Source organism: Takifugu rubripes, chromosome 19, assembly GCF_901000725.2.
Source record: "Takifugu rubripes chromosome 19, fTakRub1.2, whole genome shotgun sequence".
NCBI classification, from domain to species: domain Eukaryota; kingdom Metazoa; phylum Chordata; class Actinopteri; order Tetraodontiformes; family Tetraodontidae; genus Takifugu; species Takifugu rubripes.
In genome coordinates this window covers 8066035-8089631 of record NC_042303.1, presented here as the reverse complement: position 1 = coordinate 8089631, position 23597 = coordinate 8066035, and the positions used below count along the sequence as shown (strand labels likewise).

General features: G+C 43.6%; 1 protein-coding gene across 3 annotated transcripts; it reads left to right on the top strand.

Annotated features, from left to right (window-relative positions):
• Positions 1-3701: 3701 nt before the first annotated feature.
• Positions 3702-22922, top strand: LOC101065995 (sodium-coupled neutral amino acid transporter 3-like). Of its 3 annotated transcripts, none has more exons than XM_029827063.1 (17): positions 3702-4122; positions 11658-11809; positions 12241-12273; positions 12407-12485; positions 12563-12678; positions 15170-15243; positions 15416-15508; positions 15637-15718; positions 17944-18026; positions 18413-18471; positions 18744-18890; positions 19614-19693; positions 20084-20184; positions 20511-20635; positions 20717-20861; positions 20970-21073; positions 21222-22922. In XM_029827063.1, the coding sequence occupies exons 2-17, from the start codon at positions 11673-11675 to the stop codon at positions 21324-21326; spliced, it is 1563 nt and encodes a 520-aa protein (XP_029682923.1). In that variant the 5' UTR covers positions 3702-4122; positions 11658-11672; the 3' UTR covers positions 21327-22922. The 3 variants fall into 3 exon arrangements, with proteins under 3 accessions (XP_029682923.1, XP_029682922.1, XP_003973240.1); XM_029827062.1 differs by having other exon boundaries at positions 3706-4122; positions 11571-11809; XM_003973191.3 differs by lacking the exon at positions 12241-12273 and having other exon boundaries at positions 3709-4122; positions 11571-11809.
• The last annotated feature ends 675 nt before the right edge of the window (positions 22923-23597 follow it).

Genomic DNA, 23597 nt, shown 5'->3' with positions numbered 1-23597 from the left:
CATTCTCTTGGTTCCATAAATCCAAAGCTAATGTTGCAAATAACAGCAGCGTAAATCCAATTCTGAAGGTTTCACCTTTCTGTTTTTTGGTTTTTTTTATTTATTTTTTTACCCAGACTGGATTCTATGCTGACCGGGCTAGGTGTCATTCTCTCTGTTACCGATAGGTGGAGGTAATATAGAAGAGGTTTGTTTAGCATGCGGCTATTTCCTGATGAAGAAGAATTTCCTCATCACAGACAGGAAATTGGTAGTTTATTCTCAATTAAAATCAGGTATGTCAGCATTATATTCTTGTAGTAGTAAAATATAAATGCCGCAACAAAAAATGATCGATTAACTAACTAGTGCAAAAACGTACGTGAAAAAAATGACATCCCACGTTGATCATATGATCTAGAGCGCCACCATCTGGACATGGCTATTTCCAACTGTGAGCGGTAGAACCATTTTTTGTTTGTTTGTTTCCCAAAACTCACCTTTCATCACTCTACAAGCTGTTAACAGATGGACTGTGCATGACAGTGTGCTATTTTTTATTCTACTCAGTAATTAACTGACTAGGGGCACGAGGGCTGTCTGAGTCCAATCTGTTTCCTCTAATGATGCTTCTCCCCATCTTCATTAAGGATGGATGTCCCAGGTTTGAACACGAGTGTACACAAGCACATGTTTGAACACAAGCATCTGACAGCTGCCCTTTAAAAAGCCACATTCTCACAGTTCATTGATGAAGATTGTAAATCCTGTGCAAATTCATAATTCCACCAAATGCTGTGGTTTAACAAAACTCTTCCAGATTTGCGATCCAATATGTGCATCATAATAGGCTTCTAGGCTGATAATTTTCACTTCTTTATGTATATGCTATTTATACTAAATATTTTCTCTTGCTGTGGTTGTACAGCAGCACTGTCACGGTGCTGTGATGACGTCTGTCCTGATGCAGCACAGAGTGGGTGGAGATGAAGGGATTAGCATCACTGGTGCTGGGACATAATTCCACAGACACAATTGTGCAGCTAAAGCTTTATTTGAATGCATATATATGTAACACACAGGAAGGGTGCCGGCTCTCCTGCTGAATTACAAACAAACTAAAAGCAACGTGGGCAAAGGGTGCGGATCCATTTGCTGACTAATTCTGCGATGTCTGCATTGTTATGCAGGAACATTTGTGAATTCTAGTTTTAACACATCACCATAGCTCAGCGGCCAAAATATGCGTCAGCTGATTAATCGGTTTTGCATAACAGTCAGTGCATGCTCATGAATGCAGCCTACATGTCCTGTTATACTGCCTAGAGGAATTGAAAGCAGAATCAGGTGTAGCAGATAAAAAAAATGCATTTGCTCTAAAACGTGTACAGAAGCAGCTGCTGGGATTTAGTTCAGCTATGTTAGTTTGTGGGAACTTTTGCATCCATGCATTTTGTCCAGTTGACCGTGGTGATGCTGCTGTGATCCAGAGGGCAAAATGTACAAATGGGGAAGTTTTCCTTGGAAATGTTTGTATTTCTTTCAATGGGGATCTTAAACTATATGTGAACATGCCGAAGAGAATCTTTTCCGGCACACGTGCCATAAAGACAAGTGGAAATGCTTTGAGCAGCTGTGAAAACACAATGAGATTCAATGATATAGAATCCACAGGTTTCCTTTTTTCAAGTGCATCCTCAGCAGAGACCTACTGAATGAAGCCCTTGTTCAAAAATCCAGGTAAAAAATATTTAGATTAAAAATATTTTTCAGTATATTCTGTCAAATTTCAGCTGTTCTGCTTCACCTGCAGAGAAAAATAATGCCCAGGATTCTTCTCTAGCTTACAGACCTCGCCCCCCCCCCCCCCCCCCCCCCCCCCCCTTCTCTCTCTCTCTCTGTGTATGGGTGACAACCAGTTGAGGCTCTTTGATGACTCCTGATGCAAAAGAGGATTACGGGCAGATGGCCCAAGGCTGTGTTTGTGTGTGTAACATGAGGGAACACTTTGTGAACTCCTGTACAAACTTTCTCAGATGATTGAAGTCTGGAGAAAATAACAAACAGCATTGCTGCAGTATGACAGATGTCTCCTCTTGATAAATGCTTCAGAATCTCCCTGATTACTACAGCTTACTCTGTCGTGATGTAACACAGCTGCACTCGGCATGTCCTTTTGTTTTTGAACAGATGTGTCCTGTTGGACAATCAATATAAAAACTGTAGGTTAATAAAATACTTATAATGGCAACAACTACAGAGGTATTTATATGTAACGCCAGAGAATAAACGCTCTCATGCTGCAGCTCTAAGAGAAACCGTGTCAATGATGTCAGCGTTAATTCCTGTTCGCACCACGAGTCACCACCACGGTTGTTTCACATGGAATTAACAAACAACGGGCTGGCTGCCTTCGTCCAATAAACTCTATCTCAGTGGAACCAGCTCTCAGGTACTTGCATAACCACATCACTTCCAGTGAATGGCGATTTTCCCACTCACCCATGAGTGGACCGCGCTGGTTTGGATAATCACACAGCGGCTGTCATCTCTCCCCTGAATGATGAATGCTGGGGGAGATTGACCTTAATTAGGTTTGATTACAGCATCTTCTTGCAGGCCTCAGCAGAATCAAGTGAAAAGGTTTATTGGTCTGTGATGTCATTTCTTCTCTCTGCTTTTTCCTAATGACGGTATGTACATGGAAGGACAGCGGAGCGCGTCCATGACCGAAACTTCACTGAAACTTTCTGGAAAAAAATCCACGATCAGAAATGTAATTTATGGGTTTAAGATCAGACAGATGGGTATCAAGGAGGCGATGAGAGATTAAAAGTCATGCAGCAGATTCATTTTATTCAAACATGCTGAAGGGGCATCTGAAATACTACCGGTACACACAGTTTCTATGGTTACAAGGCTGCTGGCAGTGGAAAAAGGTCTCCACCAGCCACCTTTAATGCTGACAGATATATGTGAGTAAAGTTGAGACTATAAACATCATTAAAACAGTAGACAGGGAGCTCATGCATCTGAATGAAAATGCTGTTCTCCTGGAACTGCCACAGTTCCTTTGTCCACCTTCTCCATCTGTCTAAATTTGAATAAAACCTCAACACGCTATGCTTTCATACATGCAAGCCAACATGTTTTGACCTCTCCTGCTGGTGACCTCTGAGACGCACCTGCACCGTCCCAGCATCTCTTGCCACCTGCTGTGTCCAGACATTCAGCTCTAGTCCCAGAAGGCAAATGTATTCTGCCTTCTTCCATGCTCACCATTATTTTAATGGCGCCATATAAAACCTAGAGGTCACGTGATCGAAAGGACAATAGGCGATAAAGCACAAACAGGCCAATCTCCGTGTCAGGAGAGGTTTGGTGGGATAGATTTCTGACAAAACAAACAAAAAAGCCCACAACCTGTCGACGGGATGAGGGAAAATTGCCTAGATTAGACATAGAGGGGGAAAGGGTCGATTTCCCGGAGGAGCAATGACATCAAACCACGCTGCCGTCAATGACCTAGAAATAGAACCTGTTTTTTTGTTGTTGTTTTGTGCGTAAGCAGCAGAGGCCATCTGTGGCACGCGGCTTGTACAGCTGTTTATGTTACTGGCAGCGTAGCATCCTCTTAAAGGCATTAATACTATTCAGAAACGAATAAAACGATTGGGTGAAATCGATTTAAAATTGTGTATGCGTGTGTGTGCGTGCGCGCGCGCGGCCATTCATGCGACATATCGTCTCGTGGTGCTTGGCTAAGTGCGATAAATTCATAACCAGGACATAAATCGCGGCGCGCGACCTTACTCCGTTTAAACGACGACATCAATCGTAGCCGCGTAGTGACGACAACGACCAAAAAAGGCGCGTGCCAAACAGCGAGCTCTCGTGTCCCCCGCGCGAACAATAATTTGATTGGGGTCGATGTGCGAACGGTAGGCGGAACCCGACCAGTGCCCACAGCCCACTCTGGATGAGATTAGGAGGACAATTTATCGGGAAACACATGATATTAAGGCAGCTTGAGGAGAAGGACGGAGAGAGACCGAGGCTGGACCACACGACACGGGAGACCAGAGCCGAGCAGCGGACCTGTGTGGAGATATTTGGAGTTGGGAGGACACTGGGATTTGTCTGGTAAGGCAATGAAAGAATGGCTTCAATGTCAACGTATTGTCCCAGTTCTGTATTAGAATACCAAAACGGACGGAGACTCCCTATAGAAACACGCCAACAGGGGTTATTGAGAACTAGCTTGTTAAATCTCTTCGTTTTGAGAACTGGATATCAGGCACGAGTGAAAGTCGATGCGGGACAAAGATATTTTATGTCTTTTTTTATTTATTTTTTTTGAATCAAGCTCGGTTTCAAGGGGACCCTTAAATCCTCTCTATTATTTAAGAATCCCAGTCTCTTGCGCCGATTTGTCCAATAAAAACTGAAGTCTTGTGATGCAGGTGTGGATTCACATCCATTCACCATGGCATGTTTGAGGATCCTAGACATTTGCACCTCTGGTTTAGGTGCTGCAGAGTGCTGCTGGCACCCAAGCCACAGCTGGTTAACACCACGTCACCGCTTGGCTACAGGTGCCATATTATGGGTTGTGATCCTGCCCGGTCTGAGGGTAATAACCAGGCTTCTGATGAGATGCCAAGTGTCAGAAGGGTCAGCGTTCAAATCCTACTCATATGATGGGAAATCCACCTTTGAGACTGGCGAGAACACGGAGTTTAAGGAGGAATATTTTAGTGCACATCAAAAAGAGATTCTGGTCACAGCGAGGAAGGTCAGGTCAGACTGTGGCGGCAGATTTGAGCGGCCCAGAACTGACAGGAGCTCCTATATGCCCTGATGAATCATCGCTCAGGCTTGTCGTGAGGACAGCGTGCGATTGCAGGCTCAGAAAACGAGGAGTGTGTTTAGCTTCCGAGGTGGTGATGTGTAATTAAAAGCCCGACTGTGTTTTCCAGATTGGATTTGTGTGTGAGAGTGAATGCATGTGTTTTTGCCTGTGGCAAAACCAGCAAACAGGGTGAGGAAACAGTGCGATTAATGCTTGATTTAATTGCAAAATGTATGATCAACAAGAGGCAACGATGCAATGAAATAAAACCCAGTAAGCTCAATCAAGTCATGGTTAATATCTGCATCACAACAGTCGTGGGGAAGGTATTTAGCTTTTTTTCCCCCATCTTCTTTACTGAAGATGACATAGATTTAATCAAAGCTCTGTAAATTTCCTGCAACAGCATTGTTTTACCTCTGCAGGAATGAAAATAAATCACAAAGGGATTGTTCAGGCGTAGTAGCAGAGCAGAGAACAATGGAGTTTACTGTCAGAAGAAAGGAAAGCCCTGCTGTGCAGCCTTTTACACTCTCTTAAATGTGGGCCTGTTGCAGCTCTGTTTATGTAAATCAGGGGTGGGGAACCTTTTTCATATCGAGGGCCATTTCAATTTTTATAAAGTCCTCCGAGGGCCATACTATTATGAACACATGCAAAAAAAGACCAAAAAAAAGTCTATAACCACTGTGTTACTAAGTCTCATGATTGCTGCATTTGAGTTTGAATTATTTATTTAGCACACATGCATATAAATTCACCAAAAAAAATAGAATAAAATGACAAACAAGTAAAATATGTTTTCATGATCATACAAAACAATAAAAAAAAGAGGTGCAGAGTTGAGGCAAGAGACCCGTAAGGGCCTGTTCGAGGCCTCTACTCACAAAAACTACAATACAACAAGATAATCAAGAAAATAAATGAAAAGAAAGAAAGATAAAGACAATAATAATTACAACTAGAAAGCACTCGGAGAGCGCAGACCTCCGCCAAGCGCAACAATTCCTGGCATATTGTGATTTCCACCATAAATATTAGTCCCACATATACTTTGACTACATATTTAGATTCCTTGACCATAAAAACATACCATTAGCCACTGGAATCATAACAATATATGTCTTAGTTCAATAGTTATTCACGAAAAGAAATTCACGCTTTGAAACAATTTTACTTTGTCCAGCGCGAGCGCCTCAGCGGCGGCTACGAGGCACTCCTTCATGAACTCTCCTTCGGCGTGAGGTTTCAGCTTCGTGGCTATTAATTCACTCATCACAAAACTTGCACGCGTAATATTCTCTCTGTCGGTACATGGTCGTGTGAAAGCTGCATGTTGAGCCTCCAAACTCCGACGAAGACCGTTAATTTTATCCAAACTCATCTGTCCTTTCAACTCGTCGAGTTTAGCGTGTTTCGCTATGCATTTTTCGTCCGTGTCAATCAGTCCAGCCCACTACGTACATCACATGCTGTGTTCACTGACCCTGACCTTGACTCAGACATAACATAACCGTCTGTTTTATCTCAGAAAACGGGAAAATATTTCCTCTTGTTACGAAAGAAATTTCAGGATACGAAAGGCAAAAATACGCTACCGCTGCTACTCGCAGCTCGCGGAGTTTAGCGAACGGTCCCACTGTATAAGTGCATATATAAAATATAAAAATCTTATTGCGTTGCGGGCCGGTAGAAATGGTCTCGTAGGCCGTATACGGCCCGGAGGCCGGGGGTTCCCCACCCCTGATGTAAATGATACAGAGGCATAACGGGGGTCAGAGATGTTCCACCTCTCAGTCAGCTAAAGAATAGACAGATAAGCTGCAAGAATGTTTTTATTCCATTGTTACAGCAATGTGTTAACTCAAATGATCACAATCACTTTGAAAAAAGTAGCCCATCCTCAGAAATCCCTCCGAGGCGGCAGCTCAGGAGGTAATGAGCATGAAGGTGGGCATGAACTCAGATCCTCATCCTAATTTCAGGAGGGAGCAGATTTTGTGATGGTTCAGATTTGTGCCAACGGCCAAGCACGCAACGCTCTCTTTTTTTTTTTTTTTCCCTTTTCGCCCCACTCTGAAAACAAGTGCCAAATATTTCAGCCTCAAAGGTTTTGATACTGTTGTTCTTTATCCATCATGTGCTTCTTACAAGTCTGAGTTACGTAAGTCATTTGCTGGTTAAGCCTTACATTAATCTGACCGTGGGTGTCTAGGCAGGGCTTGTGATTTATTTTTTTTTCATCAGGAGGCATGTGACACGTCAGCGGTGCAACATCCACCTTGGTGGTCACACACCAGCGAGCTAGGCTACCAGCTTTCTTTCCTGTGATGGGGAGGAAGCAGCGGGGAGACGGCTGGCAGATGTCAGGAGAAGATGGTACTTTGTCTAGAGGCACATGACTGAGACAGAGACGCCATTGAACTGCATGGCGCAGAGGGAGGATTGTCTGGATGGTTTGTCCTCTGTTTCTAATGTACAGCTAACATACAACTGCGACTGTGTCTTTGACGCCGGTGAGGTTTTTGCCATCGAGGCATTTCGTTGAGCGAGATGTTCTGAAATAAATGGAACGGGGATGCGTTCATCCTGTCAGGGAGCTTTTCTAAATGCACGTTTGAGGAACTGTTTACACATTGAGCCTTAAATTATGGCTAAGTAACATGCTCTGGCCTCGGTTAGTGTGCAAATCATTCGCTGTCATTTGTGTCCCCTCCCCTCCGGCGTTGTGTTTGACAGCAGTCCACATTTGATCTGACACGAAAACTGCAGCCTTGTGTAACTGTTCAACTCACCGTGCACAGTATTAACCCACATTTAGGGGAAAATCATCATGTGCCTGTTGACGGACCGGTTTCATATAATAATTAAATATCAGATAATTTGTATGTTCATTCACAAGATCTTTTTTTTTTATATTTTGCGCATGAGTGTTGGTTTTTACTGATTATTGATCATGGCTAATTTAATGGCGGTCACCTCCAGAGCTTCTGCAGACTCACCTGTGAGATGTTGCCGTTGCCATGCCACCGGCTACACTTTGCTGAGCCGTGAGTATCTAAACTCATAGCGTCAGGCCAGCCTAATGGATCCTGTTCCTGACACTGTGATAAACACGGACACTAGTAGCCTGCTGGAGGTCATTTCGTACTTCCCCCCTTTTTTCCTCTGACACAAAGGAGCAGATGCTGGAGGGGTGCTGCCCTCCTGCAGTCCTGTGTTGAGTGGCCGGTCTGCTGGGATTCCCCCCGGCCCTCTGAGTGTCTTCTGCAGCTAAAAAGAAAAGATCAAACAGTTGATTTTACACACATATGATCTATTTATCTTGCTGATAAATGTGCCTCTTTACCAAGACGCGACCTTAATACAGACAGATGGGATTTGTATGTGAAGATACTAAATCAGATTGTATATGTTTTCTTCATGTCTGTGCCTTGAACAGGTTTGTTTTACCATGCAGCAGGATTCATCCAGCCCTAAAGGATTGAAGGGTGACGGATTCTTAGAGATTTATCGAAGCATCATCTCTTAAAAACACAGATTCGGATTAGAGCCACCCTCCGACCCACTCGCCCTGACGTCAGACAGCGTCCTCCATCCGATGGTGGATTGTGCTGCTGACAACAGGCCCCATCCAGCGCCGTCATATGTCACCTCTGACGCTGGTGTTTCACAGCAGCTTACAACAAGCCTGGAGATGAGGAGCATCTTAGACGCTCACATACAAATCTCTTAGTGAGAAGTTAATCTGTTCTTGCTGTTGGCAAATGATGAAGGGCCTCTGAAACTGCAGCAGCAGAATCACCACAGAACAGGAACATTGGGAAGAGAAAGGAACATGCCGTCTGTGAATGCACCATAGGTCCCTCCATATGTAGGTTAGGGGATTATTGCTACATTGTCACTTTAAATCTCCAGAGCTTTGTCATGCTTAAAAGTACATTATGTTCACTAATCACTATTGATGATCGGCATCAATTTGCCCACCTGAGCAGAGGTCTAAATAATGAGAAGGATTAGGAGCAGCGTTGTTGGTCAGCCACACCCAACAGTTTATATAAATGGATTTTTATATTGCTTTTATATTGCTAATAGGCATCCCCTAGTTTCCATCAGTCAGATATAGTGTGATGTGGAACAGAAGTGAGTTAAAGCAATAAAAGCAGTTGTATACATTTGTTTTGGCTGGGTCGATGCTCCTCAGTAATTTTGACCTTCTCACACAGCGTACTGTAATAAATGTAGAATCTCTGTTCGCGGGTGTCTTTCTTAATCACAATACTGACAGATGGTTGCTGTCGATGTTGAGCCCATGTTGAGTACAGTTACTGTGTTCAGCGACGTGCAGCACTTAACCACAGCTTTGTGTGACATGGCGTGGGGTTACGGCGCAGCCGGGCGCTCCTCTGTAGCTATTTTTACACAGACTCGGAGACTACGTAGCGACCTCAGTCGCTTCATCCCGATTTCCCGTTTAAACCACAAAGTGCTTCAATCCGATAGGCCATCGTCCAGCTCAACGGCCTGAAATGACATGATCCCTGAGAGATCTATTAGCTGCTCATCAGTGAAATTATATTCAGGCATAAACTCTTAATCTGAAGGAAATCCCTGCAATTCATGGAATATGAAGGAGGAAGATGTTATAGTGTCTGATTGCCAGAGGGAGGCTTTCAGGCTTGGTCGTGGTGTTTTACCTCACACAGTGGTTGGAGAACAGGCTGTAATGAAACATATGCAACCCGCCAGATTAAGAGAAATGACAGCGGCGGCTCAATTAAGAAATCTTAAAAGGCCTGAATCCCACGGGTCTGTCATTAAGTAGAGACAGAAGAGTATCCCTCTCTCCCGCTCTCGTTCTCTCACACACACACACACACACACGTGCAGTGTTGCGTGTTCAGGTATTAGTCGAGGACCAGCAATCAGCAGAACTGCCGGGCTCATTGTGTTACTCTGCGCGATGACGTCTCTGCTGAGTTGCTGACGTTAGAGTCGGGTGAGCAGAAGTGCACGCTTTCGCTGTGTGTTGGCAAACTGAGGTGGTGTTTGGGAGTGGAATTGAATAAACATAGGCTCCGTTGTTGGTGTGAAAAGACTCGTTTACTCCAATCAACGCTGTCAGAATGAATCCCATCCTGCATACGAAATGTGTTGATCACTTTTAATGTAGCCCTGCTGCTGTTTTAATGTTTGAGGATATCACCATGCTAATGAAATATTCTAATCTGTAGCATAGTGTAATCATTTTACCTGTTGTTATCTGTTTCTTTTCTACCTGGGAGTGGGGTTGGAAGGGGCTCCAGAGGAGGACAAAAGTTTGTGATCGAATGCAAATCCCAAGTAACCTCCCAGCAAGGTTATCCAGTGAATCGGTTAACCTCTTCATCAGAAGAGTGATCGTGCAAACATGGTGCACTGTCCTTGCATGTTGGCTCTGCGGTGGACCAGACGGTCTGATTGGTGGTCTGGTTCTGTCCCACGAAGGAGGGACATGCCTCAGCTGCTGCTGCTGTCAGCAGCCCTGCTGCAACCGTGCATCAATGCAGGATACTGGCATTTGCTGAATTCAAGGAGGGGTCTTTTCAATTAGAACCCAGTGAAATACCTTTTCAGCCTCTCTAGTGGCATGGTGAGCTACAGCCAAGGGGGGCTCCAGGCAGTATAATGATGCCTGGCACAATAACGCCACTGTTCCCCAACCCGTTCCCAGGAAACCGCACAACATGTGCCATTGTGTGCCGTGCTTTGCTGCCTGACCACGTTGCCTGGTTTTAGCCGGAGACACCGAGCGCCCTGGCCGTACAGTGAAGCTCATAGCAGCGGGGTTGTAGGACAGGTCCGGAGAACCGAAGGTTGGCACGCTGGGGTTTACGCAATCAATCACAATGCCTCCGTTGCAAATTTATGTACTTTGCGTGTCAAATTCCAGAGGAAATGCATATTCAAACCCACTCCACGTAATGTCAACTTGCACTGTTTGTGTGATGTGTTGAAATAACTTTGGACCTACGTGGGCTGACGGGCTGAGAAACGGAAGAGGCCTGAAGGGAAGGGGGACAGCTTTGTGGTTGCCAGGAATGGTTGTGCAGAGAACCCTGTCCATTGTTGCTACGATGAACCCTCCTCAATAAAAGAGGAACCAGAGAGAAAAGTGACAAGCAGAAAACTGGGGGCACAAAGAGGGCTAGAACTGGTTGGTGGCTGGTCCTAGCTGGTTCTTCTCTATTAGTCTCAATGCTGGGGGTTTCAGCCATGTGTGTGTTCCTCCTCCTCCTCTGTCCCCGAGGTGCCCTCCATTGTAACCTCCAAAGCTGTCCGTGCTACAGAGTGAAGGAGATCATTCTGGGTCAGCTGAATGGGTACCTCACCATGGTGCTGGGGGAATAAAGGCCTGATGCTAAACCAGACTGCATTTCCTCCAATCACTCTGAATCCTCACCCAATCAAATCAGTGTTTCAACAGTTCAGGACATCGGGATTTCAGAAAGATTGAACAGACTTTTAAGCTAAAGCTCTGACAATTAGATGTTGTTCACCTTCAGATCATTAATCCCCATTCCACGAATATTTAGCCACCAATATGTGAGACTTTCCTTTGGCGGCTTGTGAAAACAAGACAGATATCCGGAGTAACTGACATGATGTGGTGCATAAGAACACAGCATCAGCAGAATTTCTATAACATTTCCACGTGATGGTGACAAATGTTAATTCAGCTGTATCTTTTCTTCAACAGGTTCAAGGAAGACAACAGGGCCAGCGTGGAGATCACCAATACAGCCGGAACACACTGACTCATTAAATCTGACTGATTATTACCCAGGGCACCAGAGCAAGCATGAGTGAGGATAAAGCGGCCGATACCGTGGAAACAGCCCCGGATGAGGCGAACGCCATTCCCAACGGGAAGGGCCACGAGGCCGGAGAAGAGATCACAGCGTTGCCCAACACACCACCTGCGGGGGAAGGTGAAAAGTGAGTATAATCCTACTTAACTTAACTTTTACTTTGTCTCACTGAATGATTGACACTGGGAATGTCAGCGTGTCCTCTGAAATATGAAATTCTACGCACTTGATGTGTGAATGGCCTCCTCACTGCCAACAGTGCATTAACTGTACAGTACGCTTCCCGCTGCTCATGGTCAGATTGACTCCAATTACTATGACCTGATTACGATTATTACTGCATGTCACTGGTTGACTATTATTGTGTGTGCACGCGCGCGTGTCTGTCCTCGTTCCCAGTTATAATAGCCTAATTAAAATGTCTGTCCGGGGTGCCGAGCGTAGTTTATAGCTGGTCCCTTTATTGCATTAATTGGCCTATTATCTTATGACTGAGAGTGTTGTTTTCTACTTTGCGCACCCGCCTGGTGATGGACGGCCTCCCCACACTGCTTGTAGGGATAATATACCCAATAGTACTCAGAACGAGAGGTATGTATGTGAAAATAACAAACACAGAACATATATTTCCGTTACAAATGCCTGTTCTATGACTAAATGTGCATCCCTGTGTTTACTCTCTCTCATGTCTTTGGTAAAGTGAGTGTATTTTATCTGTGTTTAGTCCAAACAGAACTGAGAATGCGGACGGACAGGAGTTCTTATCAGGCACAGATGACAAAAAGACAACGCGCTTTACTGATGTAAGTTCATATGCAGGTTCTGTATGTTTTTATGCATTCTGAGTGTCTTACGTATCTCTGCCTTCCATTGGTTCCAGTTTGAGGGCAAAACCTCATTCGGCATGTCTGTCTTCAACCTGGGCAATGCCATTATGGGCAGTGGAATCCTGGGACTGGCGTACGCCATGGCCAATACAGGGGTCGTCTTGTTTTTGTGAGTTCCTCACATGTTTTTGATAAATAAATAACGCCTCCATTAGGGGGCCGAATGCTCATCACAGCATGCATCTGTCAGTGAGGCGTCAGGTAACTGCTCTGTAAACACAAACCACATAGTTCTTTTGTAGTTGAAGTTTGGACTTGAATGTGTTGGCAGGATAACTGGAGCCTCTGCTGGTAGACGAGGCTGTGGGACAGTGCAAGAAACTGCTGCAACATGAACCTGGTGCTGACGTAATGATGGAGGGGGCTGATTTTGACATTTAACATACGCCATACAGAGTGCCAGGGGATCTGATATTGATGGCTTTTGATTGTTGGAAAGATCTGTGATGATTTTTGGGGTTTTGGGACGTGCACAAGTATAAGTAGAATCTGGGGCGAGTGGCCAAAGATAATATATTTAGGGGGCTAAAGAAATGTATCGTAGCAGACACGTTTAGGTAATTTGCTTTTGACTGTTAAGCAGCAGAAAGTAGCAATATTTGCAGGTGAAAATTACCGGTATTCATTTGCAACAGATCTCAATGTTAGTTTTAAAACGGGTTTAGGGATTTTTAGGGAAGACGTCCTCTCTAGCTGAACCCTGCATTCAGGCCAGTCAGAAGCCTCTGAATGTCCAAACCTTCTGTCTGGCCTGAATGCAGGGTTCAGCGGACCGTCAGCATTTTATTGGCATCATTTTTCACGAGCGCTGCGGTGTTTGGATGGTCACGTTTTCATGGAGAAGCCGCCTCAGTCTCCTGCCATAGTTTGGATTTATGGCATCATAAACTCCTTATTGACATCACACTTGATTGGAAAATAATTGCTCACATTTTGACCCCTTATTTATGTCTCAGATGTGTTGAATAATCTTTTTTAAAATCCGGTTTTCATAACCATTTCCGCTAAGTTTAAACCATCAAGTCAGATATCTGAAGAATAAGCAGGCTGCTGTTTCCAGAGTGTGAACTCACCAGATCACACTGGTTACATCAGCACTTTCACCTCGCTCCCCCCTCCTGACGCTGCTTTGACACCTCCTTCTGTTGGTGTTGGATTGTGGCCTCGTTGGATGATGAAACCGTAAAAGCAGTTGAAATATGTAATGATTCTGAAAGTATAGACATTTAAACCAAGGAGGTTATTTGTGGTCTTATTTCCCAGAAGCCCTTTGGTAGGATGTTCACCTATGTTGAAGAAAGCTTCTTATTTTGAGCTGAGTTGCATGACTTTTTTAAGCTGTCTGGAGTGGCTGAACCCACTAATCTTCCTAACATTTGGCCAGACATGAGTCAAAGGAAACTCCAGCTAATTAGCCAAATTCTACAACTCTGAACAGTAAGAGACTTGCAGGCCGTATTTATCCACCTACAGTAAAAGAAAGACCTGTTTATGTCTGCAGATTCTAATATCAACAGGAAGTAATGCAAGCAGCATCATGCACGGGAAAGGAATTGATAGCTGATGTTGTCATTTACAAACTAGTGGGGGACATTTTGTAAAAGAGTAAGGCAAAGTTCTAACAGCTTTCCTGCTCCTGATGTTTCATTCTCTACGGAATGGGTGCTGAGGCCAGTGAGGGTGAGAATGTTGTCGGTTGGAAAACTGCTAGCCGAGCAACAGTGGTCCAACTGTGTCAGATCTGCCCTCCCACTGCCCACTTGACCGGCTAAATCCTCCACCACAAGTCAACCAAACATTCTTCTAAAACAAGGAGGAGAAAATAGAAAAGACTGGCCAAGTGTTGACGATGAGAGGAAGTTTGTGTGCGTGTGTGTGTGTGTGTGTGTGTGTGTGTGTGTGTGCGTCTTTGTGACTTAATGCTGCCAAAGTTGCAGTTGAAAAGAAAGAAAAACTAGAGAAAAGCTGGAATAGTCTGACTGGAGGAGTGAGTAGATCCATTCACAAAACCCCCACTTGCTGAAGATTCCACAACCCTCAGTCGTAACTCTTGGACATTGTGTAAAACAAGCGAGGTTTCAATGACACAATATGAGTACTACAGATTTAAATATTTTGTCTTTTTGTATCACCAGCAGGTTAGCAGACAGGTCATAGGGTAGTTTATGAGCTGTTGTGCCTTATATTATTGATTATTTAATCATATCAACCATATGAGCTGGCTGCATTGTTAAATAAAGTCAGTATTACATATTTCAAAAGCCAGTATTGAAAGTGAAGCCCCTCAGGGGGAGACAGTGTCTAAAATCAAAAGCTAAGATGGCCCACTGCTGAGGAAAAAAGTGCAAACTATTCCACAATGTTTAAGATTCTCTTTATTCTATTATTCCATGTGTGTGTATGTGTTTGTGTGTGTGTGTCCTTGGCCTGGCTTGAAGGTCAGCATTTACAGCTGTGTAACTTTAGCCACAGGGAGGGCAGCTGTATTTACACAGCATAGGATAAAAATGCAACTTATAAACCAAACCTTTAGTTGAACAATGGGAAAAAAACGTCTTGTTTTTCACCCTGCATCACCTCCTATTTTACATTTGTTTCAGAATACTTCTAACCGTGGTGGCCGTCCTCTCCTCGTATTCCATCCATCTACTGCTGAAGTCATCTGGTGTCGTAGGTGCGTATATATCCGGAATACAGCTGAGGTTATTATGGCTGGGATTGGTATTTTTATTTCACCAGCTCAACATCCAGGACACTACTGTAGCCCCGACGTGTGTGCAGGTGCCTCATGTCTTCAGTCGTGAGCACATTCACATGCAAGGTGTCATCTTGTGTTTGTGGCTCAGGCATTCGTGCGTACGAGCAGCTCGGCTACAGGGCCTTTGGAACTCCGGGGAAGATGGCGGCGGGTATTGCCATCACGCTGCAGAACATTGGAGGTGAGGTCACCCCGCCATCTGTCCTCATGCCTGGATTCTGGGATGGTGCTTATCATATCATGTCACCACTGAACACCAGCCTCAGTATATTTTATCTAAATGAATGTTTGCGTGCCTCCTGTTTGCAGCCATGTCCAGTTACCTGTACATCGTCAAGTATGAGTTTCCACTGGTCATCCAGGCCTTTCTGAAAGTGGATAACCCTGCAGGGTGAGGAAGCAACACACAGAATAAACACCCTGTTTATCCAGTAGAGATGTGGGGCACTTGAACAGGTCACATAAACTGCATTTCTCTCTGTCCTTTGCATAAAAATGTAGGTTAAATGTGGTGACTCACCACTTCCGATTCAAATATTTTTATCTTTACAAATGACTGAGCTATTAATAAGGCTCATAAATCCAAATAATCTGAGAAAGCTGGCATGCCGTCTCGTGGGTCGGCTGCAGCTGTCTTGTGTGTGAGTTAAGAGGGTGCTGGTGGTGATCGGGCTGCCTGGAGCAGCTGGCGTGTGAACAGCTGTAATATTGACCCTGGAGCTGGAGGGCGGCACGGCCTCAGAAAAACAGTCACATCAAAACACAGTGAGACTCCATGGCCGAGCACGTAAACGGTGGGATATCTCCGTCCACCACAGGTGCTGTGGGGGACAAACAGCACCTCTTCAGACAACTTTCACCCTTACCCCAAATACAGACTTTCTTGTCGCCTACCTCTGGTCCCGGTTGTGATGGATGGAGATGACCTCCGGCTCTATATTGACTCCTAAATGCTCAGATCGATGTTCTCCACTGTTCTTGCAGCGAGCTGATAGTGCAACCACACATCCCACATCTCACAACAAGCCCGATTTATTTGAGATGACAGCAGTTTTTGTTCCAACGACATTTCATCTCAGCGGGTGGGCGTGTGTGTTTATGTAGCGTAGCTCTCCAGAGGGTGGACAAACAGGGAGACGCCACAGCACAGAGGAAGAGAATCCAACAGCACTGAAATTATGTTTTTTGGGGGATTTTTTTAGAGTTATTTTTTAGATGTGATGTTTCATTTCACATTAACTAACTAAATTCACCTTATTGTAGGTTGGAACAAAAGATCGAGAAGGTTTCAGAACATGTGGACATAAATCAGTGTGTTCTTCATTCAAAGTGGTAAAAATTGTATTGAAAATACTCCTGCTAGTCACACAAAGCAGATAATGAAGAAACACAGTTCAAAGCTAGTTCTGTATAAATGTATGAGATCCGTATTGTTTTGGCCAGTCTTGTGCTTGTGTGGTAATGGGTCTGACCCTGATCAGCTCAACCAGCATTGTTCAATACTCTCACCATGTGTAAAACACTATGTTTTTATGTGTGAGTGTGTCTGCCACTGTTGGGAGATATTACGTGCAGGGTCCAGATGGCTGCAGGCAAGATGACGATAGGACAGATGAGCCTGCTCCTGAGTGTGTGTGTGTGTGTGTGTGTGTGTGTGCGTGGAGTCAGCAGATGTTGCATCTCCACAGTGCCCCAAAAAATCACCTCCGACTGTGTTGATATTTAAAAAAAAAAAAAAAAAAGAGTTTCTCAGAGTTTTGGTTCCTGCACGTGCTGAGATACGTGTGAACGTCATTTTGTGAATCAAATGTTGCATATTCAAGTTCTCCCTTCAAGCAAGATGCTTTTGGCAGAGTACCGAGTGCGTAGGGTCACATCGCGCAGATTCAGGTGCTTCCTGACTCTAATCTGCCCCATACTGGTGATTGACAGGTGATCTGTCCTGATATATGCTGCCGTTCACCCAATGTCAACTGGGATTAACTGCAGGATGAGCTAGAGTTGTAAAGCTGTTTATAGTTATGCTTTATTATTATTATGTGCATCACTATTTTTAGAGTGACCCCCCCCCCTGCATCCTCTACATCAAAGATAGTGGAGAGTGGACAGTGGATGTTATACTGCAAAGCATAATGATACTGTGAGATTTTCAGTTCATTATATTTTCTTGCCCGTTCATTGTTCGTTATGCAGACACTGCTGGATGCATTTCAACCAAGCTGAGTGGAGGGGTGGGGGGTGGGTTTTGAGGCCGGGGACTGTAATGTACTGGCATTGTCAGGGCCTCAGCGCTGGTATGCACGCTACTGGGTGGCATTCCAGTTTAATCCAGTGTTGCTGTCACATGGAAAGTATATTACTGCAACAATATAGATTCAGACAACGTCCCATCCTCTAAAATTCCAATGCAATAGACCTTTTTTTGTAAATGATGTAGTTGTATACGCACGTGAAAAAACAGCACGTACTCAGGACGTGCTGTTTTGACCGTCCCAGGTTCACCCACCTCCCTCTGGTGTCCTGACATAGTACAAATCCTGAACTCAATTAAGATTGAGAAGGGTGTTTGAGCAAATCAATACACTCAATTGACCGTGTCTGTCTGCTCCTCTGCAGGGAATGGTTCCTGAATGGGAACTACCTCGTGGTTATCGTGTCTATCGCAGTAATATTACCGCTGGCTCTCATGAAACAGCTGGGTAAGTATCTAATGGACCCATTCAAGGTTTGGCCACCCATCATGGGGTTGAAGTGAGATAAGAGCATTTTTTATGGCTTCATAATCAAAAATCCTGAACCATTTATTATACAAATGTGAAGTTATGTATTTTGGGTGGGGGGGGGGGCAGGTTGTGACACTTTTATTTCTCATTTTCGCCTCTAGAGGTAACGTGTTGTATTACAAGCAAGGTGAGTAAGTGTGGCAGCTGATAAAAAAAAGAAGAATTCAGAGTTGATGCAGCTCCAGGTCCAGGGTGTTAGTCAGGTTAAAGGCTACAACAGCAGAAAACACAGTTCAGCATATAAATGCTACTTTTCTCACTACGGCAATGAGAATGACATTTATGAACTGTTTGTGTTCAAGGATACCTGGGATACACCAGTGGTTTCTCCCTCAGCTGCATGGTTTTCTTCCTAATCTCGGTACGTCATACATCTAAATTATGGCATCATCTTTGTCTGCTCAGGGACATCACATGGCCAGGCTATGGAATTATTCTGTAATAAGATCTGTCACCTTCCTGTATGTCTCCTTGTCAAGAGTTCCTGTTTTTGTATTAAGTTTAAGCTTCGAGGATTTCCCCCCCCCTGAATTTTAATAACCCAATTATTTTTAGCTTTGTGGTAATAATCCACATGTTCCTCCCACTTATTTCCTCATGTTTACCACGTGTGCTATACTCTCCACCTCACAGGTTATCTACAAGAAGTTCACTGTTCCTTGTCCATTTGTGGACTTTGCATTAAATGCCACTGCCATTGGCCAGAATTTGAACGGCACCTATCCCAGTGGGGAGGCCGATGCTGCATGTATACCCAAAATGGCCAACCTCAACACCCGAGTAGGTCTACACATATCGCTCATTATGAAACCTGCACATCCACCTTCACCACCTGCCATGGCTGCTGACAGACGCCCACTTTATGGCACAGTCGCCTTCAGCATGACACCAGTGACAGTGCACAAACCGAGCATGGGAATCACACATAGTCTGAAGCCCCCAGTCCTCTCAGGAGGGCATGGGGACATTTCTCAAGCTGCTAATGGTAGGCAAGAGTCCTGTGATGCACCGTGACCTCGGGGCTGCACGCTGGTAGCATTCTGCTGTTTGCAGTGAGATCATTTCAATGGCTCATTGTGAGCAAGTAATTAAATAAAATTAAATGGGAAAGGCCTGACATTTCTTTTAGGATTGGGTTTTTTGTATATACCTTCACATCAAGAAAGATTTAATCAGATACTAAATCTAAATCACAGCTAGCCCCCTAAATTTACTGAGAAACATGCTAATAGTATTCAATTGTGAACAACAGAAGACATAAAGTCCTTATTAGTATTCTTTAAATATATATTTGTCTTTCTAAATCCCAGCAGGGATTTGACCACAAAGGACTTCCTAAACAAGCTAAAGTTAGTCTTTACCCTGCAGCTAGCCTGAATTAATCACAGGGAAACAATTAGCTCTCTGTGATGTGTCCGAGAGAGTAACGGGCAGTGAGGATGGTGGTAAAACGTGTGCTACGGTGCTACTGTAACTATGGTGACGTGTTGGGGTTCATTTCAGACGGCCTATACCATCCCCATCCTGGCGTTCGCCTTTGTGTGCCACCCCGAGGTTCTGCCCATCTACACAGAGCTCCGCAAGTATGTCCTTCCAGCAGATGACTTTTGGATAACAAGGACAAATGCTATCTTGGGTCGTGCTTGGCTTATCACAACCTAGTCACACGCACTGCTTTCACTTTTTTTTTTTACAATGAAGATTTATCTAAATCTTTGCTCCGCTTCTGTGATGTAGCATGTTGTCCTGCTTTAAACCACCGTTGCCTGCCCTTCTAAGATCGAAGGATTGAATCTTTTGAGCGTATTCTTGCTACAAAAGGTGCTGTGCCGCTGAAGATCGTATGTCACCTGTTATCTGGTTAGCTGCTTTCTGTGTGGGCAATGGCGTGCACAGTAATATTAGAGGGTATGCCTTGTGCTTGATGTGTGTGTGTGTCTGTGACATCACAGGGCAATATTTTCTGATTTCAGTCCCACCAAGAAAAAGATGCAGCATGTGTCCAACATCTCCATTGCAGTTATGTACGTCATGTACTTCCTGGCTGCCCTTTTTGGATACCTAACCTTCTACGGTGAGGCCTGGTCCTCCTGCCAGCGCAAACTATTGTGTCATTATATGTGCAGTTGTTTAAACTAAGTATGCATTATTTTATGCATGCGTGTGTGTTTGTATAGCAGCGTGACGTGTTCGTTCAATCAAAAAATTATCTTAATGCATTTGCACCCTCTAGTGGACGGATTGCACATTGCAAGAGCTGCTTTTTTAGACTGTCGAATTATTCAAATATAGTAATGATATTAAAACACATGGGTTTATGATTATTAATGAAATCATTTACCTACCCTCTGATGAAAGCTGTTTTGCCTTCCTCGTTTGATTTTCCTTTTTTGCCATCAGGTAAAGTGGAGGCAGAGCTGCTTCACACCTACAGCCGTATCGACCCATACGACACGTTGATTTTGTGCGTGCGTGTGGCTGTACTGACTGCCGTCACACTCACCGTGCCCATCGTGCTCTTTCCCGTAAGTGCAAGTTCAGCAGCGATGATTTTCCCCGTTACCTGTTTATAACAGAGAATAAAATAATGATTCCGTTTCTCTCAGGTGAGGAGAGCGATCCAGCAGATGGTTTTCCCCAACAAGACCTTCTACTGGCCCCGGCACATCGCCATCGCCTTTGTTCTGCTCACATTCATCAACCTTCTGGTCATTTTTGCACCAAATATCCTGGGAATCTTTGGGATCATTGGTAGGTTTTTGGGACAAGTGTCTGTGATATTTAAAAGTTTATACTTTACCTAAATCTTTACTTAAATGATGCTAAATCCATGGTGATGTGTGATGGTGTGCTTTACAGGTGCCACATCTGCCCCTTGTCTCATCTTCATCTTCCCAGCTGTCTTCTACATTCGCATTGTACCCAAAGAAGAAGAACCTTCGTTCTCAGTGCCCAAAATCTTGGTGAGTGTCTTTATAATTTATGAGTGAATAGACAAAGCAAAACAGAGAGGAAGATGAAAGTGATGAAGAGACTCACATGATGGATGTTATGGATCAGCGGGTTGTGTGTGGATGGACTCCTGCACTTACGTCTCTCTCCCTCTTCTAGGCCGCCTGCTTCGCAGGCATTGGCTTCCTGTTTATGATAATGAGCCTCAGCTTCATCATCATTGATTGGACTACAGGTTCCAGCAACGCCAGCAGTGGGCACTAAACACCACTTTCCACTTCAGAGGGTTTACATTGTCTGTTGTAACCTTCTCCGTCTTTATTCTGAATGATTGTCAATGTCAGTGTTACCCTGCATGAGCAGAGAGGACGTTTTCTCCCACTCACGTGACGCCCCTGTGTCCTGTCCATCCTGACGAACGGGCCAGTAGAGTTTCATGAAAAGCTAATAACAGATTTACCAAAACAGATCATATGCACAGAGTGACTATATTGGAGGCTGTGCCTTGTAGGTTTATATAGTTCTAAACAATGGAAAAGTAAGAATATAGAAAGCTGTATGGTTATTCCAGTTATAGTCACAATTTTAAAAGTGAGATAAAAAGATAACAAGTACTGCACATTATTATATTTATTATAATCAAATTATTATTATTAATAATTGTATAAGAGGAAAAGCAATAGGCCATAACATTATTGTAACATGGCAATATCATCTTCGCACCACACCCTGCAGCGTGTTTGTGTCGTTATATTGACTAAAAAGAAAAGTTGAACTGCTCCTTTAAGGTGTGAAGCCTTGACTCTAGTTTCCTACTCCACTAACGTGCTGCTGTCGTGTATTTTAGGGTTCGGAGGTGTAAACTTTCTCAACTCAGAGCGAGCTGCCCAAAACAAAAACAAAAAAAGAAAAGGAAAAAAAAAAAAATTCTTGTAGTGTTGTGAGCACTTGATATCTAACATTCCTGTGTAATATGACCTAGATGTATATTTTTATTATTAATGGCTACCATATGAAAACCTCAGAGGATGCAGTATGAGTGGGTGGTGGGATCCTCAGGGCGGTTTTGGATTAAACAGGTCAAAGAAAGGCTATGAAGGCAGTGGCTCCTCCACGTTTACCCTCAAAAAGCTGCTTCTATAAATTAAAGAATTAGCTAAACAAGGTGCATTTTAAAAACAGATGTGTGTCTGTATATATTCTCTGTTCCAGCACAAAATTTAGAGTTAGGGTCTCTATATTAAGATCTCTAAAAGTCGTCAGTTAGCAATAGCACTTACCTGCGATAAGCACAGCTTCCTGTAGCCATTAATGAGTCTAAAGGCAGACACGGCACCAGCGAGGAGTTCCTGTGTAATCGGTGTGATAAGAGCACGTGGCTTCATGAAGTAGCAACTTAATGTGGACTGTGAGAAAATTAGCGATGTATCGTCGGTATAATGTGGATATCTGCTGCAACATTACTTGAAATAACATTTCCTGTGAGCTCAGTCGTCTCTTCTTATCTGATGTGACCTGCAGATAAAAGCACCGGTCGGTCGGATTTAACGTTGGAGGTTTTAAGGTGTTGTTGTTGAGAACATGACTCCACTGTATTTCTGCTATAGTGCATCCATGCATTTGTGTTGGTAATCCTGGATCAGTACTTTATTTGGAAGTATTTTTTTCCTCCAGTATTTGTCTCCTGCTATTGATGGATTGAATGTTTTAACTACATGTTTGTTGATTGTTCAGGCGTGTCCATCGACTCATTGATAAAGATGCAAACATTGCTATTGACTATAACTACATCTCATATTTGTCACTGTTTTCTCATCAGTGATGTCGTTCACATCCTTGCTGCTTTTCGTCAGACAGTAACCTACTAACTCAGAGTTTCTAGTGAGCTGTGTTCTAGAGTTCATTATTTTACAAATGATAAATTATGGCCAGACTATGATGAGCGCTGTATGGGTCACTTAGGGCCGTCTTGCCAGTTATTACACCACAAACCTCTTGTAAACCTTTTATCATGGTATATCTATACGTGTCTGTATGCAGAATGAATCATGTTAATCAGCCACTGAGGCAGAAATGCAAGGTTTTTTTTATGTATCCACCACTTTTATTTAGTTGCTGTTAGTGGCTTGATTAAATTCTCAGTGTTATTCTGTGTGTGATTTGTTGAAATGCGCGTGATTGAATAGTAACATTAAATATTGATATTGGCTGGCATTTATAAATAATGTATATAAATGTATACCCTTTATATTGTATACGCATATCTAGTTTGTACAATGTAAATAGTTTTAGTCTAAAAATATCAACGTAATCATTTTGAAAGTGCTTTTAAACCTCTTTGTCCTTCAATTGATGTCGATTTTCTTGTATCTCTATATTTTAATATGTTGCTGGCAGGTATTGTACTGTAAACAATGTGGCAATAAAGATAATGAGGTAACAAAACTTTAATAATCTCTCTGGTGTTATTAAAAGACGTATAATTTGTGCGTCTCATAATTTACTCTCATCCACACTGTCAACTAGAAAAGCACT